The following is a 19,368-nucleotide window of genomic DNA, read 5'->3' as shown; positions in this document are numbered from 1 at the left end:
CAAGAGTTTCTCTGGGGAATGATTGTTTGTTCATAGGGGCTGCCTGTGTTTGACTTTATGAGGTGGTGCAGAATTCCTTTCCAACGTGGTCATTCCACCTCATAGCCCACCAGCTGTATGTATGGACAGGACCGTGCAAAATTCAGACTCACAGCTTCTTCGTCTCTGCAATGGGTGTAATAATGCTGGTTTTGCAGGTACAGTGAGGAATTAGTCTTATCATTGAGGTGAAAGGATTTTTAAGCTATGCATTTGATAATGGTAAAGGTGGTCATGTCTGAAAATCACTTGCACCTCGAAATAGGACATAAATGGTCTGAAGGGAACTACACGCCGTGTTCCTGGTTCACGTTTGTTTTGTTATTCTGGATGCCCATTTCATATGTCTCACAAAGGAATTTTCACTTATTCTCTTGTCTTCCACCAGAATGTATAACAAGATGTGGCATCAGACCCAAGAAACCCTCAATTCTTTGCTTGATAAAGAGTCTCAGCACATGATGGAATCCCAAAGCAATCAAATTTTCATCTTCCAAATGTTAGCCACCTTCTACATAAAATACGTGCAGATCTTCAGAAACTTGGAGGATGTTTATGACCAGATTGTCCACCCGCAGAAGCGAATACTGATCCGAAAAATCCTGGATGGAGTGATGGGTCGCCTCCTGGAACTGAAGAATGAAATGGTTGAATTGGAATTAACGGAGTTTCATTATTTTGATGACATCCTACAGGATCTAAAGTTGGCTCCTGTAAGTACTCAGCTTCTTCTCTTATCTGTTTCTTGTTGCTTTAAATCAGCCATGTAGGCCTGTAACCAATTTTCTACAGACTTTCTAGACATCTGTGCTGGTTGTTGTATGAAAAGTTGAAGTGTTGCCCTTCAGCTGGGCCATACCACCCTGGACAAGGTTTGGGTTCCTGTAGCTTTGGGTACAGATAAATCTTCACACAGTCCTTGGGTCCACTGGACACTGAAGTTGTTGTCTTCCTTGTCTCCATGGGTCTGCCCAGGTCTGTTGGCTGGAGTAGGCCAACTCTTCCACAAATATCCTGAGACACAAACCCTCCCAATTTCCAGTCCCACTGCCCCTACTTCTGTTTCCAAAGGAGATCTCCCTCTGGCCTCTGTTTCCCATCATCATCTTTGGGATGAGCAGCCAATGGGTGGCCATTTCCTTCTTCCCAGGTGCTTGTGTCTCCTCCTTTGCTTTGGGTCTTTGGTGACTCGGGGATTTTTGGCAATAGGCCTTCGAGCCTCAGACAAGAAAGAAGGGCATCCTCCCTGTCTCTGATGTCCTGGAGCCATGAGCATTCTGCCTCACTGCTGTCCTCCCAACCTTCACCACCAGACACCCACTGCCAGACTCCTTGGATGAGTCTGCCAGCAGCCAGTGGACAGAGAGCTCACTTCAGGGCCACAATCCTGTGAGCTCAGTCTTCATTTTGAAAGGAACATTTCCCTAAAATAAAATTGAAAGGAGACAGTGTTCAATTTTCTACCTGGTATTTAACGCCTCTTTCTTTTGAAAATAGTCAAGAGTCTATAAAGGTTATGTTTGTTTCTGAAATAGACTTTCCTAGCATTATTACTGCACTTCGTTGGAATGGACTCTAAAGAATAACTAGAATGACTGGAAATGTTGAAGTTCCCTCTGAAACTTTAATGTTTATTGCCATTCATTTATAAGGGCGTGGATTAAAGCAATTTTTCAATCAGGTGTACTTGACTCACCCGGGTGAGTCTACCAAGAACACCTGAGGATAAACATGAAATCAAGTCATTAAATCATATCCTTAAATTGAATTAATAAATCAGTATTAAATGTGTTAACTTAATGCCAAGAATATTAAATAATATTCTCGAAGCTGGAGAATAAGAAATTTATGAAACTTCTGTGGTGGGCTCCTTCAGATTGTCTGGTTCACCTGGTTCATCTTTTCAAAGACCATGAACACTGAAAGGGGTGACGAATGAGGGACATTGTCCAGGAAGCCTTCCCAGTAGGAGACTCTCAACTGTGTTTCCCACCATTTCTGGAGGATGCGTCGTGAGCCACGTGATGACACGGGGATCCAGATGGTTAGGGGGCACGTCTAATAGCAGCAGCTTGGACCCCAGGAGCTAGTTCCAGGCCAGGGAGACACATGTGCCATCTCTGGGAGCTCCTACGTGGCTCAGCTCTGCACCCCTGTGTCTGGGCCCCCGTGCCCACTACCTGCACAACACACAGCTCTCCATACAATATGACCCCCCAGTCCAACCACAGCTGGTCATCTCAGGGATGGGTACTGGTGGTGGCGCCAGGTGAGCCTTCCCTCTGAGATTCTGAAACAGAGACAGAGAGACCAGTTTCTGCCTCAGAGCCTGAACCGGGGACTCCCAGATTTCTGAGTAGTTGGAGCCTTCGTTCTCAGATGCTCGGAAGAATGAAGAAAGCTGCTCCTGAGCATGAAAGAGGGAGAGAGACAGAACAAAACAGACTCACCAAGAGGAGCAGAAGGAAATGCCAAGTCCTGGAGGCTTCTTCATCCCTGGACACATCCCTGCTGCTGATGGACTCTCCACTGTGCTCCTGCCCTGGGTCCGAGAAGTCATTATTGTCCCCTGTGGCCAAACTAACTGGAAGAGTGTTTCTTCAGCCTGCCACGTGAGGAGCCTCCCTAACAGGTTCCTGATGTTGAGAGATATCTCAGGGAGAGAGGGAGTTTCTCTGCCACAAGAAGTGTCCTTTATTCCGCCCTGTAGAGGATGGGAAATCCCAGGGTATCTGAGATGGATGTTTGGGGTGTCGTGGATGGAGGCCACTGATATGTGTCTCCCTTCTCTTCATTCTCAACGGCTGTATTTCCTGCCCCTCAAAATCTTAACTAGTGGACAGGGGTGAGCCATAGCACGAAAATGTTGTCTTAAAAGTTGGAAAAGTACAGCACTTAAACGTACTTGGTAATAAATAAAATCTCAACATTGAATAAAAGTGGAATCTTTCTCCTCTGACTGCCCTCCATTCCCAGGTCTCACTCACTCAGTGAACCCCGGGACTCACCCCAAAACTCCATTAGTCTAAAAGGTTTGGTTTTCAAAAATGGTTACCACCTGGTATGGATACCATCTCACCAAGTCCTAAAAAAGACACCCCTTTACGTTATAATGCTTCTTTAAGGGAAGGCCTGTTCAAAATCCCCTGGATGAGGAGAAGGTGTGGAGAGTCACCCCAGAATGGGAAGAAGGGAGCTGAACCTGAGGACCAGAACCTTAGCTTTGCTGGGCCAACTGGTCTACCAGAAGGCACCCAGGAGTGTCTGAGAGTCTAGGACAGTGTTTCTCGATGGGATGGCCAAGGGCCCATCTCATACCCCTGAAAATCTCTTCTGCACTCCTGATTGTTGAACTTGGGCTGGGAAATATTCGTGTGGCCTCCACTAACTGAAATATTTGGTAATATGCATAAATGAGAAACAGGAGTTTATATTGACTGCATGAAAATACAAGTTTCCTACTAAAGCAAATGAATTTTACCAGTAATTTTTATAATTTCAGGTAATGTAGACAAAAATGAAAACACATTATTAGGAAAAAATTGTGATCACTTACATGCAAATAATGATGCTAAGGATAAATTATGAAGTTGAATTCAAAGGTCTCTGCATCACAATGCTTTGCTATCTTAATTTGCATTATTATTTTAGGTAGGCTGAGATGATATTATGTTTCTTTAAAGGCCTTCATTAAGTTACCATTAGTTAATTGAGAATTAACTAATGTGAGTTCTCAAGTTTTACTGTAATGATTAAAATAAGGGCCGTGGTGATGGTTTTTCCTTGTGATTCTGTGTCTCCTTAATGGTGATGAATTCTCTTGACGCCACTGGCCTCATCACCTCTTAAATCAGGATGGGAGGTAAAGTGTGTCCCTTTAGTGTACAGTCCTTACTGTATAGGTTAGACAGATTTAAGTTCTGGAATTGTGACAAAAGTGACAGTTGTGACCAAATGTGACAAAATTGTGCCCTTTGGCTTATTCTTTCCCTCCTCTAGCAACAATTAGATATTCCCATTCCCAAGTATTTTTTGAAAGAGAAGCTGGAAGTCATCAAAGGAAGAGAGAAAATCCTTGCGCAGATACTAGCTGACATTGGACTAGATATTCCCAATAAGGTTTGTACATCATTTTTATAAACAGCCTTCCATAATTGATAGAACCTTTTTCTGTGCATCCTGATTGTATGGGAGACAGATTATTTCCAGTGGAAGGAAAGCAGCACCCGCCACTCTTGCTATTCTATATGTGTAAGAAGTTACTTCCCTTGGGGGTGTATTTTCGATGATGCACGACCATTATTTTTCAAGAACTTAGAAATAGAGATTGAAAGCTAACGCTTTGTTGGTTCAGTCAGCATCTCTGAGACAGAGTAGATTTATCAGCTCGGCTTGAGTTCTCATCTCAGACCCCTAACCTAAAGTCAGAAGTGGAATGTTATCTCGTGAAATCATTAAATGTTAAGATAACCTACCCGTCAAGCATTCCCTTCCAGACTTTTCTGCACGGCACTGCTGCACCCACCTTGTGGCAAGTCCGCTTGAGCATTTTGGTGGCCCTTGCTGCCTCCCGCACATCAGTGCTCCACGGCCTTGGTTGGTCGTGGCCCATGCAGGGAGGTGGCAGTTGCCATCCAAGCTGGGACTATTCCGAGTGAAGCGGGTGCTCTCAGTAACTCTCTGGTGCCCAGGGCAAAGCAGCACATGAGAGCTTCCCACAGACAGGTCCTGCTGAGTGTTGTCATCCTGGGTCCTGGTGCCAAGGAAAATTCCAAGCGCAACCAGAAGGACAGCGGGGCAGGAACAGGATGTGCCGTGTCTGCCTGCCGCGGGACACACGGGGGTGGGCGCACGGTACCCTGCGCTCTCTCAGCCGCGGGCATGCTTCATGCTGCATAGAGGGCAGCGTCCCTCCAGCAACCTGCACCAACCCAGCTAACTCAGGGACCGTCTCTCCCTCCTCCACCTCTCCCCTAACAGACTGACCCTCCCCCTGCATTCCATTCCTGAAGTCGGTCCAGGGCTGTTTTGAGTAGGGGCCATCTCACCGTCCTGCACCTGCTGGTGCCTTCAGTCCACACATCATTCAGAAGGAGGCACTCAGCCCTTCACCCAGCTCCCCCAAGGAATCCCCTGGCACAGAACGTTGACAGGCAGGGCAGAATTTACAGAGGATTTTATAGGGGAAGTGGAGGAGGGAGATGACATTGTACACACTACGGTCAAACCCTAAAAATTCCTCTTGGCCGTTTCTTCTTTCTGCTGTCCCTCTTTGCTGGGGCGGGGTCGGCAGCGGGGAACCTTCTTTCTCAGCAGGCAACCCTAGCTGGCTCCACTGGGTAGAGCCGTCCATCTCCCTCCCAGCCCCGACTTCTGGTGGGCCCAACGTCGGCAACACGCCGGGCTCTGGGCAACAGCCCCTGACATCTGTGTGACTTTCTCATACCGTTCAGTGCCTCGTGACACCCTGTTTTCACCTCAAGCTGCTTATTTCTTGAAGACATATGCAATATACAGCCCAAAAAGAATTTTGAGAGGCAACTATTACCATCCAGTCCTACATCTCTAGTGCTTAGTATTTACTCTTGGGCCTTCCGTAAATGTTCAAAAATCTTTGTCATATTAAGCAGACCACTCAAACCCTCAGAAGTCTTCAATAAGGGCTGTAATGATTTTCAGAGTGACCTTGTCTGGTTCAATGCCACCATGATATTCGATCTGTTCTAACCTGCTGAGTGCATTTTTGGAAATGTGCACTCACTGCAAATTTGAGGTGACGAGATCTCACCAAAAACCGAACTCTGAGGAAATGTTACGTGAAACAGCCCCCTTGAAGGGAACCAGGGTTCCACACCGAGGATCCGTGGATGCTCTATTGGGAAAAGGGTCAGTCTTGGCTCAGAGTGGCTCCACCCCTTACTAACCATGGCAGCTCATGTCAATTCTATTTCTTCGGTCGGCCTCAGTCTCCTTAACTCTTCACTGGTCAGAAGAATACCGGCCTTGGGGTTGCTTTGTGCATTTGCCAAAATGATCTATGAAAAGCCTTTGGCTTCTGTAGGGACTCAGTAAATGCCCCTTCCCTCTCCCTGCTCCTTCCTGGACACTGTCCCCTCCACCCCCACCCCCACAGACAAGAGATCATCATGGCAAATGGGCTTTGGGGATGAACCGGAGCACCCCACACTTGGGGCCTCAGTGCCTGGCACCATGGCCTGATAAAGGGGCCACCCTGCCCTCTGACACCTAGGCAAAGATTCAGCCCATGATCAGGAGTTTTCTGATTCTGAAGGCCTCTCTCTTCTGCCTCTGTCCCTGTATGAGGCTTCACCCAAGCCAAGCCATATCCCCAGCTTCTCCCTCACTCCAAGGGCCATAGAGGGCCCCCTGAGCCCACTCAGAGCTCTCACAGGGCTCCAGATGCCCCAGCAACCTTGCTCTTGGCTCTCCTCGGGAAACCACACAGTCCCACACCTGGCTTTGCCTCCCCCTAGACCACCTGATTCCCCCAAGGCAACATTTTACCACCCGAGCCCTGGTATTTCTCCAATTATAATCTTCCCATCCCATTTGGATGTTTTGAAATGCAAATTTGTAAGGACTAGAAGACATTTCACATATAAATTGAATACTCCTAAAATGATTTTAACCTTACTCATGATTACTAGATCATCCTGTAATGGATTTTGATGTCAGCATTTTACTTCATAAGATTTTTAAATTTTAAGTTCTCGTATTAAAGATATGCTTTTAATTTATATGTTTCTACTACTAAGTTAATAAAACATGAAAAGCAATTTGAGGTTTATTGAATTCATTTTATTGGCATTCCTGGTATAATTTCCTGCCACCCTAAAATATTATGGAACTAATTGGTATTTTGTTCGGAATGGAAGAGGAATGCTTATGGGGTTTCTTAAATAGGGAACCAGAGCCAGAGCATGGCAGGTTATCAAAATTCACATAACTGATGAGTGAGATAGTTAGTATTAAACCCCCATCAGACTCTCGATCAACAGCTTGGGAACTCTTGGCAAGGTAGTGTTAAAAGTAAGCACATGATGTATCTGGGACCAACTGACGGAGTTAACCTGTTTAAACATTGACTTAACTTTAAAGTTTTCACAGAAATACACCACAAAGAGTATCCCTCTAGAAGAGGCTGTTAAACTAATCCAGATCGCTGAGCGAGCACGGCAAGGTCGCCTAAGAGCGATGTTCATGAAGCAGATCTTCCTCCAAGAATACAGAGCGAAGCAAGCCAGGATACTTGGCGAGAAAGTCATCGACATGGGAGCCGCTGCACTGCAGATTCAGAAGGTGTGTGTGGTGCTCGGGGAGCTGGGGACAGGTGTCTTGACACAGCCAGAGACACACCCCAGGGTCAGGGGTGAGCTCGGAAAGCCCAAGTCGCAAAATCCTACCTTTAATAGAGCTGGATTTTAAATTCCAGAGAGATTTTTTAATCTTGCCCTGGAGAAACCATTAACTAAGCTTGGTCATGTTTTTTTTAGATTTTATTATAAATTGGTATAAAATGCAGGGCATCTCATTCAAATATTTTTAAAGGTCATTGATAATTGTGGGAAAGAATGTGGCAGAAAATTCATTGAGGGTTTATATCCTCAATGTGCATTCACACATAGACGTAATCACCGAAAGGGAGCAAGGGTCCACACCCGCTGGCCGGAGCTGGTGTGTGCTGTTCATAATGCCAGTGACCATCACTAAGCACCAGGACATCAATGTTTCCTTTAGAAGTGGGCCTGAGGTTTCCTCCCCAGATGAGCACCATGGGTTTGCACCTTATCTCGTCCCAAATGGAGGCTAAGGTTGCTTGCAGGAAAATGTAGAAGCTGGCATGTGGGACAAATGAGAATGAGAAGAGAGAGAAGGAAGTCACCAGGAGGACACAGACCCCAGCCAGAGTCAGGACCCCGTCCCTGCTGGGGTCTGAATGGGGGTGGAAGGCAGGGAATGGAGGGACCCATAACAGACTGTTTCCTTTCAAGTTTCTATGAAGATAGGAAGTTGTAAACAAGCATCTGAGTTCAGAGCTGAGCTGTTATCAGTCTTGGACATGACCATGTTCTATTTCCCCACATTTGAGTGAAAATTTTTCTTTTAAAACTATAAAGTGCCCCCCTTAGATCTAACCCTACACTCCTGAAATCTGGAAATTTCTCTGGAAGAAACCCAGGTAGGGGACTGTCCCTAACCAAAATTATAAGTCAGGGGTGCCTGGGTGGCTCGGTGAGTTAAGCCTCTGCCTTCTGCTCGGGTCATGATCTCAGGGTCCTAGAATGGAGCCCCACGTCAGGCTCTCTGCTCAGCAGGGAGCCTGCTTCCTCCTCTCTCTCTCTCTGCCTGCCTCTCTGCCTTCTTGTGATCTCTGTCTGTCAAATAAATAAATAAAATCTTTTAAAAAAAACAAACACAAAATTACAAGTCATTTCTTCTCTCACAGCCTCGTCCACCATTACTGACATAAAACATTGCGCACATTTGAGATGGTTGACATCATGATTCGATAGACATATATGTTACAAAGTAATGATCACCGTAAGCATAATTAAAACATCTCACATCACATAAGTACCCGTTTCTATAGTGAGAACACTCAAGACCAGCTGTCTTAGCAGCTTTCAAGGACACAACATTGTGTTGGTTACAGTCACCCTGCTGTACATAGACCCCTAGAACTCATTCATCTGAAAACTGAAAGTTTATATCTTTTGGCCACTTGCACACATTTTCCTCACTCTCCAGCCCCTGGTGATCCCGAATCTACTCTGTTTCTAGAATTCGGTATTTTAGATTCCGTAGCTAAGGGAGATGATGTGGTGGTTGTCATTCTCTACGACTTTTTTCACTTAGCACGCTACCCTCCAAATTCATGCATGTTGTCACAAATGTCAGGATTTCCTTCTTTTTTTGGCTGAATGACATTCTGCTTTGTATATATACCTCATTTATTATCCATCAACTGACCCGTTGTTCCCATGTCATCGCTATTGTCAGTAATGCTGGGATGAACGTGAAGGTGTAGATTATGTCTTCAAGACAGTGATTATACCATTTATTTCTTTGATGTATTAGACAAGTAACCATTTCTTTGCTTTTAGGTTTGGCGAGGTTTTAGTCAATGCCAGAAAACCAGGAAACAGAGAGAAGAGGAGATGATCTTCCTGGGGATGGTAAGTCCTCCTGCAGACAGGATATGCATAGAGGTTTCTTTAAGATGTGTGTCTTCCTGAGCATCTGTAGCCAAGAGCATGGGTTTGCCATTTGTTGCCTTGTGACAATATTACCACCATTTACCAGCTCACACACACTCATCTCCTCAGCTGCTGTGGGTCAGGGGTCTGGGCTTAGCAGAATGATCTGCTCAGGATTTCGCAAGTCTGAGGGCCAGGTGTCACTGGAGGCCTGGCAAGGCAGAATCCACTCCCAGGCTTGTGTGCTTGTTGGCAGGACTTAGCTCTTCATGGGCTGCAGATTGAAGGCCTGTTTTTTGCTAGTTGCTCACTGGAGACGGACCCCAGCTCCATGTCGGGTGGGCCTTTCCATGTGGTCACTTGCTTTACCAGAGCTAGCAAGGGAGAGAGGGGATGCCTACAATCTCGTGCAATGACCACAGAAGTGGTGTGCATCACTATTGGGTGATGGGTTAGAAGCAAGCGTGATGCACACCAGGACGTGGGGGTCATTGGGGACTGGCTTAGAGTCTCCATCTGTGCAAAGGACTTTTCTACATTATCTGCATCATCAAGCCAAAGGCCTCTGAGGAGGTCTCGTTTGTCCTCTGCCTGAGCCCCTCCTGAACGTAGAGCCCCTGCTTCCCAGGCCTGCCCATTCTGTTCCATTCTAGAAGCTTCTTCCTTTCATTCACCCGAAGGCTGCTTGCCGATGGGTGCCACAGCTTGGCTGTGGTTCTGTCCCCGGTGGCAACTCAGAACGTGTCTGCTTGCCCTGTCACTGACGAGCCTTCAAGGGTTTGAAGGCAGCTCTCGAACCCTCCATGCCAGCTCTTCTCAGAGCCAATTACCACCACAGATGGTGACCGATCTGGCGAGTTTTGCTTCCTGACCTGCTCACTGTCCCTGAAAGGATATTACAATTTAAAGGAAAAGAAAGCCTGTTAACAGCATTGAGTTGGTGCACTGGAATGATCTACATTATTCGGGGCTCCCTGTTTCATGCCAGGAGAAAAACACTGCACTGATAATGTTGGTAAACACTGTGACCTAGTCTTTGAAAATGCTGACCAGGAACCGAGCTCTGGTGAGGCTAAAAGAAGAAATAAAAACACAAATACACTCTATATAACCACAGATACCAATACATTTAAAAAAAAAAACTATTAGTATCATGCGTGACCACGGTCACAAATTAGAAAATACTGAACAGAGAAGATTATCTAGGGAAGTCTAAATATCAAAACAGATCAAAGAGATAAAATACCTCAATAAAACGATCACCGCAGCAAATGCTGGAAAGGTCTCGCGAGCACCGGGGTTCGTTTCAGTCCGGTGAGAGCCGGGGGCCAGGGGGAGTTGGACGCACAGGACAGTTACTGGGACAGAGAGGCGGGGGGAGCTCCGCAGGGACGCAGGGGTGACCAGGCAGGGGTGAGGGAGAAGGGTGGGCGGGAAGAGCCAGCACAGCAACACATTTTCAAAACAGAGGCCAACACCATCCAAAACAGAGGCCAACACCATCTTTAAGTATCTATGCTAATGAAAGAAAAATGAACCTGGCATAGGGATGCCCAGTCTGGGAAAGGACCCAGGGATGAGGGTTGCACGGGGACCACTCACAGGGTGAGTCCCACCCACTGGGGACAGTTTGTCTCATCACACGCGTTAAAACACTTACACCTGTTTGCTCAGAAATCCCCACCCTTTGCAACTTCTTTGCTGAAAAAAAAAGAAGAAAGTGAGCAAAGTTTACAATATATAAGTATTCATATTAGGGTAGTTTTACAGTCATAGACTGGTGTCCAGAAACAGTTCACACAGTTAAAACACCCCATTGTGTATGTTCAGGAGTGATGTTTAGGGTTTCTCTGTGTGGCGCAAAGTGTGTGAGTGTGAACACGTGATCCTAAATTTATGCTTTTACTTATTTTTACATTTCTCTATCTTCAACATATATCTTATGTCTAAAAAATTACAGATAAAATATGCGTTCAGAATTTTGTCAAAGGGGAAAAAGGATAGGAATCATGGTTTAAGCAATTTGTAGCGCTTTTCACTGAAACTTCGTGTAAGAGACGCTGAGCTCTAGGGAACAAACTGAGGGCTGCTGGAAGGGGGGGTCCCTGGGTGACCGGCATTCAGGAGGGCATGGGAAGGAATGAGCATTGGGTGTTAGACGCAACTGATGAATCACTAAATTCTTCCCCGGAAACTAACTTTTAAAAAAACTTTAAAATTAAATAATATCAATTCGTAATACCTTTTCCCAATTCTGAGTAGTTCTTATAAAATGTTTATCTCAATAGGACACAAATCAGGATTTAAGATTTTCCTTTCTATTTGTAAGTTAATATGCAGAGAATACTCTAAGTAAAAAAAAAAAAAAACAAAAATGTGATCTGTACTTTTTTAACCAATGAAGGGATGTGGGTTTTGTTATATTACTCTTCTCTTCCTCTGTGGGAGTTATATTTGCTCACACTGCACTCCCATGTCTCACTGTTAGAGGAGAGAAATCAAGTGGTCACCGGTGTGTGACTGAGCAGGAGCAGGGAGGCAAGCAGCTCCGCTGATCTGTGATCAGTTGTAAACACGTCCGCTGACACTGTGTTTCCATCAGGTCTTCGGGTATGAACTATTTAGATTTTCTGTTCTGAGATTCTAGGTTTAAATACATTAGAAGATCTTCTCAGTGATACTGTTAAATATAGAATAACTATAATTCGGTCCCGCATTCAGGATATAACTGTGTAACTTGCGTCAATTTGATGACGGCACGTTCTAAATAACAAATGGCGTGGTGAGTATGCTTCGTCTGGGAATGTCTTATGTCTCCCTCCAGCCCCACATCCTGGACCGCCCCACCTCCAGCTGTGGCCTCTGTGCACCACCTCTGTTGTCAGCACAGAATTAAAATTGTGAATTATTTTGCTCAAGGAAGGAATTCAGCTCTGGGTTCCAAACATTCGGAAGAGCATAGTCTCCATGTGAAGGGGCATGGGACCACTGCACGTGCTTAGAAAGTCTCAGTTGTGACGTCCTGCCTTTATTGTCCAAAAAACTATGGTAAATCGTACCTGAGTATGCCTTACATGATTTGAGAAACACCTTGATCTTGATCACCTACATTTTTTATTTCCCTTTGATCTTTGAATTTAAAAGATAAGTCAACGTTTATTTTTGGAATTGAGACCGCTGGGGACCACAACCCATCCTGTACCGTGCTGTTGCTGGGTCACGCTGCGAGAGCCATGTGGACAAGCAGTCTCTGCCTGCTGTCGCAGATTTTATCTTTACATCTATATTTACATATTTATAAACATATATAAATATAATAAATATTATACATATAAATATATATTTATATAGTACATATAAATATAAATAAATATTTACATAGTATATAAATATAAATGTGTATTTGTGTATAAATAAATATGTATATAAATATATATATGCTTTTTTTTTTAAGTAGGCTCCAAGCCCAGTGCAAAGCCTAATGCAGGGCTTAAACTCATGACCCTGAGATCAAGACCTGAGCTGAAATCAAGAGTCAGACGCTTAACTGACTGAACTACCCCAGGCGCCCTGGAGATTTTTAGGATTTAACGCATTCGCTGGGTGGCATATTATTTAGTCATAAAAAGAAGGAAATCCTGGGGAGTCAGTTAAGTGTCTGCCTTCGGCTCAGGTCGTAATCCCAGGGTCCTGGGATCAAGCCCAACGTCAGGCTCTCTGCTCATCGTGAAGTTTGCTTCTCCTTCTCCCTCTGTATCTCCCTCCTACTTCTGCACACTCTCTCTCTCTCTCTCTCTCTGTCAAATAAGTAAAATCTTAAGAAAAAAAAAAAGAAAGAAATCCTGCCACATGCTATAGCAGGGGCGAACTTTGAGGACATTATGTTAAGTAAAACAAGCACTCACAAAAAGAGAAATACTGTGTGATTTCACTTATCTGAGGCACCTAGTGTCGTCAGACTCAGAAACAGAATAGAACAGTGGCCGCCAGGGGCTGAGGGAGGGAGAGGGGGCAAATGCCACCCAGTGGGCATGGAGTTTCAGTTTTGCAAAATTTACAAGTTTTATAGATCTGTGTCCCAACAATGTGAATACCCTTAACACTACAGAACTGTATCTTCAAAAATGGCCACAGTGATAAAATTGCGTTATGGCCTTTTTACCACGATTAAAAAAAATTGTTTTAATTGACCAGGACATTGAAATGTATACTGAAGTGGTTCTATAAGAATCATGAATCACTAGTGGTCATAAAATACAAGTTAAAAATTACATGTGATAATGCATTTCCTTGAATCCTTATGTTATCAGTTGTAAGCTGCATCATGATTTTTATGTACTTTTAAAGAAAGAAAATATTGTCGAATAAGCCAAAACACAACCTTGATGGTAAGACACATCCATCCCTGATTTCAGTTACGTTTAACCAGGAAAACGAGTTTACTATGCAAAACTATGCCTCTTGGAATTGGTGAGATAGGGTAAGTTCTTCCTATCTTATAAGCAAACAAAAAAAGTTTTTTCAAATTGTAATTATTGACAAGAGTAGGAGGAGACACTCTTTCTCCTACACCATGAGTTACATCAATTCGGCCTTTCTAAAAGACCCTGAGCAAGGTGCCCCAAGTTCATTAACATATTTAAATCCCTTCACTGCCATGCTCTATTTCTGTATTAAGGAAATCATCAGAAGTAGAGATTTATGTGCATGGAGGTCTCCTTAAAAAGTGTTCTTTTTAAGAATAATTTTTAATTAAATATAAATTTAATTTAAAATTTAATTTAAAAATTAAATTTTAATTTATTTTTAAAATATTAAATATTAAAATTTAAATATTAATTAAAATTTTAATTTTAATTTAATTAATAATAATGTATAATATAATTATAACAATAATTAATAATATAATAAATTAATTAAATAATAAAATAAATTTAATGATTTAATTTAATTAAAATTTGACTAAAATTAAATATTGAGAAGTGTCTTTTTAATAATTAAAAATTGGGAATAAAACCCATCGGAGTAGCAACGTAAGTCCCCAACTTCTGGTGGACCTACATTGATGCCACGGTATGTCACCATTGAAAAATATGTTCGTGACTAATTTTTTATGACATGAAAATGCTCTAAGTGAAAATTCAAGGTGTAGAATTATACATAGAATATGATTTCAACTAAATATATTCACACATCTATGCACATGCAAAAGAAAGAAAAGATACCACATTCAAATAGCGCTCTTTTTTTGATGTGGGGACTTCAGAAGATTTTTTTTCTGTCTGTATTTGTATTTTCCAATATGCTTAAATTTTACTGCAATAACTGGGAGAACATATACATTTAAAATGAAAGCAAATGGCTGTAGAATCATTTTTTTTTTCTCCTGAGATCTCCACACCATTTGGTGCCTACGGATGGGGAGATAGACAATGACACAAATGTGTTTCTCTGTCCTACCCTTCAGGGGCACACAGACTCAAGATGTCATGATCAACAGAATGGTGAACTCCACCTTTCTACTTTCAACACTAAACTAGCAGTCAGAAGATTCAATCTAAGATCATCTAAGTTTGATACGAAATTTTACATTAGTAGTTTGATTCAAAAATTTCCTTTCAGGGGCACCTGAGTGGCTCAGTGGGCCTCTGCCTTCGGCTCAGGTCGTGGTCTCGGGGTCCTGGGATCGAGTCCTACATCAGGCTCTCTGCTCGGCAGGGAGCCTGCTTCCCTCTCTCTCTCTGCATGCTTGTGATATCTCTCTCTGTCAAATAAATAAAATCTTTAAAAAAAATTTTTCCTTTCCATTTAATTCAGCATACATTTACTGAACATCTACTACATGTAGCATTCCAGAAACCTGAGAATGACCCAGCATCCTTTTTCATCCTGAAGTCTTAATTGCTTACACTGATAGCACACAAAGATAGAATTACACATTTATTACTGTAATTTTTCTGTTTTACTTTGGAGTTTGCATCTGCTTAGCTCAAATCAAAGAAGTCTGTATTAATTTTTCAGCATTATAGGGTTTTAGATACTATAAAGAGACCAACTTGTCTGTTTCATGTTAAATGTGACTTTCTTCAGTTTGCCTTTCTTTTCAAGTACTTCTCCTCCTGCTAGTGTGTGTTCTACTGAAACTTTACACCATTGAGAAATATATGGATTCAATTCTTAAAAGAATGATATCTTCTGTTCTCTGGCTGATAACCATGAAAATCCATTATCCCAACTCCAAGAAATGTTTTCAATTGAATCTATTTCCCACTCTGTCACTAATGAAGATATTGTCCACTCATTTTAAAATTTCACTTTTCCATTATTTCATTTAGTTACATCATGCCAATGAATAAACCATTGACATATCTGATCAAAACAGTATTTGTATGTTTTGGGAAGCTTGGCCTGTTTCCAGGTATTTAGTAACTGAAACTAGAATTAGAAAAGGAGATATCATTATGTCTTCCATTCCTGACCAAACGTTTCCTTTCCCATTGTCATACAAATTATTTTTTTGATATTGCCGTTTTAAATATTTATATTCTAAAATCTACAGAGAAAATAAATAGCGCTCTAAAAATTCATGTGCAGTTATTTTAATTGGCAGAGCCAATGGAGTGGATCGAGTGGAAGGAAACTTAATGAATGTAATACATTTCCTTCTGTGGATCTCTTTGAAATAATTTGTCCTACGGTCATGCCCATCATATATTTTATGTTACCCTGGAGCTAGCAGTGTTTTCATTATAAGAAAGAACACTGGGGGACACTTATTAAAGAGGAGGAACTGTCACTTTGAAATGAGTCCATGAAGGCCTCGAAGCACCATAAAACCCTGCTTACCTTCAGATTCTAAAATCAAACAAGCTATATTATCGATTATTTTGGTCATTATGGTCTTTCTGATTAACAAATAACCCGAAGTTGGAGCTTGGGCACCCACAGAATTCTCAAAAGGCAGGTTGGTGAAGGATCCCCTTGGGAAGGCGGTACTTCCGGCGCCCTCCACAGTCATGGGCTCTTTGGGAACTATTGTCAAAGCCAAAATGCATGAAGGATCAAAGTGAAGGGCCCCTCACGGTCACACTTTAGTTTCAACCGAAATCCATATCATCCCACGTGGTCATGTCTATCATTCATTATAGTTGGCTTCAAATGATGTTTATTTCTAGAAATAAATTTATTCCCCAAAACACGGATTTGCCATTATATCTGGGGTTCTGTTTTACTTTGTTTTAGTTTTATTTTACTTTCTAAAGGCAAAAGAGCTGTTCCCTAAGTGTCTCTTGGGGAGGCATCCTTTTAGAAATGAGTGCAAGTCTTCAGGCACCAGCTCTGAAGGGTTTGGTCCACCATGATGATGAAGACCCAAGCATATGGCATGGCCAGCTGGGAATGGGAACCCAGCTCTACCACGGGGCATGTGGGGGAGGGGGTTAGAGCAACATACTCACCCTCCCTCCGAGCCTCAGTTTCTTCTTCTGTAAGAGCAGGATGCTGCTATCTATTTCACAAAGCTATTAAAAGGGCTTCAAGAGAGTTTAGAGGTAAAGGGCCTATCCAGGAGCTTGGAATACGATATGCCTTCAGGGAATCGTGGCCAACATTGATCCTCTTGGAAAATTATAGTACAGTGTCACAGTAACTGAATCACAAAAAAGTGTGATAACTCTCATCTGTAACGAAACACAATATGTTCCAAAATAAGTCGTTGCCTAAAAGACACATGCCACCAATTCCCAAATATACACTCTCTTGGCCTTTGTTATTTGCTGCTCAGATTTATGAAGTTGAAATTAGTCTGTTAAAAGTAGGATCTCAAAAAGCTATGGAGTTGGGGCAGCCCACGGGGTCTGAATCTAGTCTGCAGCCACCTCAGATAGCTGTGGGGGGAGAATTCTGAGGATCCCAAAGACAGCAGGTGCCACCCACACACCACCCACACTATGTGTGTTGCCCCAGAAAAAAGTTCGCAAACCAGGAAAGGCAGGGACAGGGGTGCATGAAGGGCTTTTAGGCTGAGCAGGGAGATCAGAGCTTGAGGGAGGACACCATTTTCTATTAAATGGGATTTTACAGTCTAGCTACTTGGGCACTTTTAGTTTGATGTTGTTACTGTTGTGATTCTGCTTTAGTCTTGTCCTGGGTCCCCAGATCATCAGAAGTTACATGATGAAAAGAATTCTCTTCTTACCCTCCCTTTGTCACCTGATCCCATGGTTTCTTTACCTACATCCTGAGGTAGGACATTCATACTCCTCTATCTTAGATTAGGGCCCATTACGCAGTCTGCTAATGCAGCAGGTAGAGCGCTTTGGGCCATGAATGCTGGAGCCCTCCTGCCCACGTTCAGATCCTGGTTCTCCTCTTTCCTAGCTGGGGGAATTTGGGTGGTGACTTGACTTCTGGGCGCCGTGGTTTCCACATGCGTGAAATGGAGATGGTTGTGGCACCTGACTCCTAGATATGTGTTCATTCCTAAAGAAATTGCTATCTGTCAAGCATTTAAAATAGTCTCTGACACATTCGCAATGAGCACCAGGGGACCATTAGCGGTTGCTTTTCTTCAAATGGTTTAATATCATGGGTGTAGAGGTTCACATCATTCATGATTCAAAATGCTTACAAATTGCCAATTTTTTTAAACCTATTTAAGTTAGCTAAGACCGAAAGAGTTAAAGTCACCATGTTGGCAAAAGATGGAAAGACAGGCTCTGTCCTACACTGTTGCGGGGGGAGAAAATCCTCTAACATCTTTGCAGGGCAGATCAGCAACATATCAAAATTACAAATGCATGGTTTCTAAAATGTATGGTCTATATTATCCCTAAAAAAACCATTTTCAGACAGAAGTGGGTTAAGGCAGAAGAAACCTATCAGTGGAGCTTAGAGGGTCAGAGCAGAGATGCCAGAAATAGACCTGGCGGGCCAAAGCCCAGTCTGCCCTGCAGGGCTATGTGACACAGGCAAGGTCATGGGGCTGTGTGACCCTCCAGTACTTCCACTTCCTTCCCTATAAAATGAAGATAAGAATGCCACCTACTAAAAAAAAAAAAAAAACGAGGCCATTAAGAGGAATAAATTAGTTAATATTTGTAAATCACTTAAAATCGGGCCTCCTGACCTAGAAGGGCCATCATCCAAGTGTTTATTTAAAAAAATATTTCAAGAGAGTAAGACACAAAAGTAGCCGATTCTATCTAAGGGTTCTATCACTAATTAATAATAAACTCAACTTACCCATTCTGGCCCTGCTCCTCACTTAGCAGATCCTCAAATGACTAAATTTTTAGAAGCTAGCTTGTGGGCTAAATATATATATATATATATATATATATATATATATATAATTTAATATTTTTGCATACATATATATTATTTAATAGTTTTGCACCCACTTAAATTGTGGCATCCTAAAATAAGGACCCAACATCATCACTAGGAGCAGAGAGCCCAAGAAAACCACTGGCGGGGCTCTGCGTACAGTTTTTTCCCACTTCTCCTGCCAGGTTCATCTTTATAAGTAGGTGTCTTTGTATAAATGCAGACACATAAATATAGATGCATTCCTCTAAACGAAATAATGGAACAAAATGGCATATTTTCATGAACCGAGGAGCACCACACGCACCATCTTGCAATGGACCAGCCAAAGAGCAGCCCCCCTCCGCAGCGTGAGGCGTGCATTCCATGAGCAAAATTAGAGCAGGAAGCGTGTGGCGGGAGTGGGGGGCCCCCTGAGCCTGCCTCTCGCGGCTTCCTAATGAACAGCAGCACACGCTGTGTTCGAGAGACACTGGAGCTAATTAATCTGTGCATAGATTTCCCGGGATGGCCACTTGCTTGGAATAGACGCTTTCCCTTCCCCTCCCTGCTCCAACTTGGCCACCATGAGGAATGAAAAGCCACCAAGACAATGAGCTTCTGGAGAACGATGCCAGCCTTAAATCCCTCTTCTGCAAGTGTATCTGTGACTGATAAATCGAACAGATTTTCATGTGGACAAATGTCCATTTTATCTGACTAATTTGAACAAGGATTTTTAAAGACAAAGCCCATCAAACATTAGATAAGCATTTTAAGGTAATGGACCGTGGAGTCCTATTTC

General features: G+C 43.0%; 1 protein-coding gene across 1 annotated transcript in view; it reads left to right on the top strand.

Moving 5' to 3' along the window:
- Positions 1–536: 536 nt before the first annotated feature.
- The window catches only part of LOC111144424 (IQ motif containing with AAA domain 1), a 139,171-nt gene continuing 120,339 nt past the window's right edge, over positions 537–19,368 (top strand). Inside the window, exons 1-4 of the mRNA XM_022498718.1 lie at positions 537–752; positions 4,039–4,158; positions 7,159–7,359; positions 9,165–9,236. Of these exons, the coding sequence (XP_022354426.1) occupies positions 537–752; positions 4,039–4,158; positions 7,159–7,359; positions 9,165–9,236 (609 nt within the window). The remainder of the gene's footprint in view (positions 753–4,038; positions 4,159–7,158; positions 7,360–9,164; positions 9,237–19,368) is intronic.

This window comes from Enhydra lutris, unplaced genomic scaffold, assembly GCF_002288905.1.
Source record: "Enhydra lutris kenyoni isolate GAN:26980312 unplaced genomic scaffold, ASM228890v2 scaffoldscaffold1, whole genome shotgun sequence".
Classification (NCBI taxonomy): Eukaryota; Metazoa; Chordata; class Mammalia; order Carnivora; family Mustelidae; genus Enhydra; species Enhydra lutris.
This window is presented reverse-complemented; position numbering and strand designations above follow the sequence as displayed.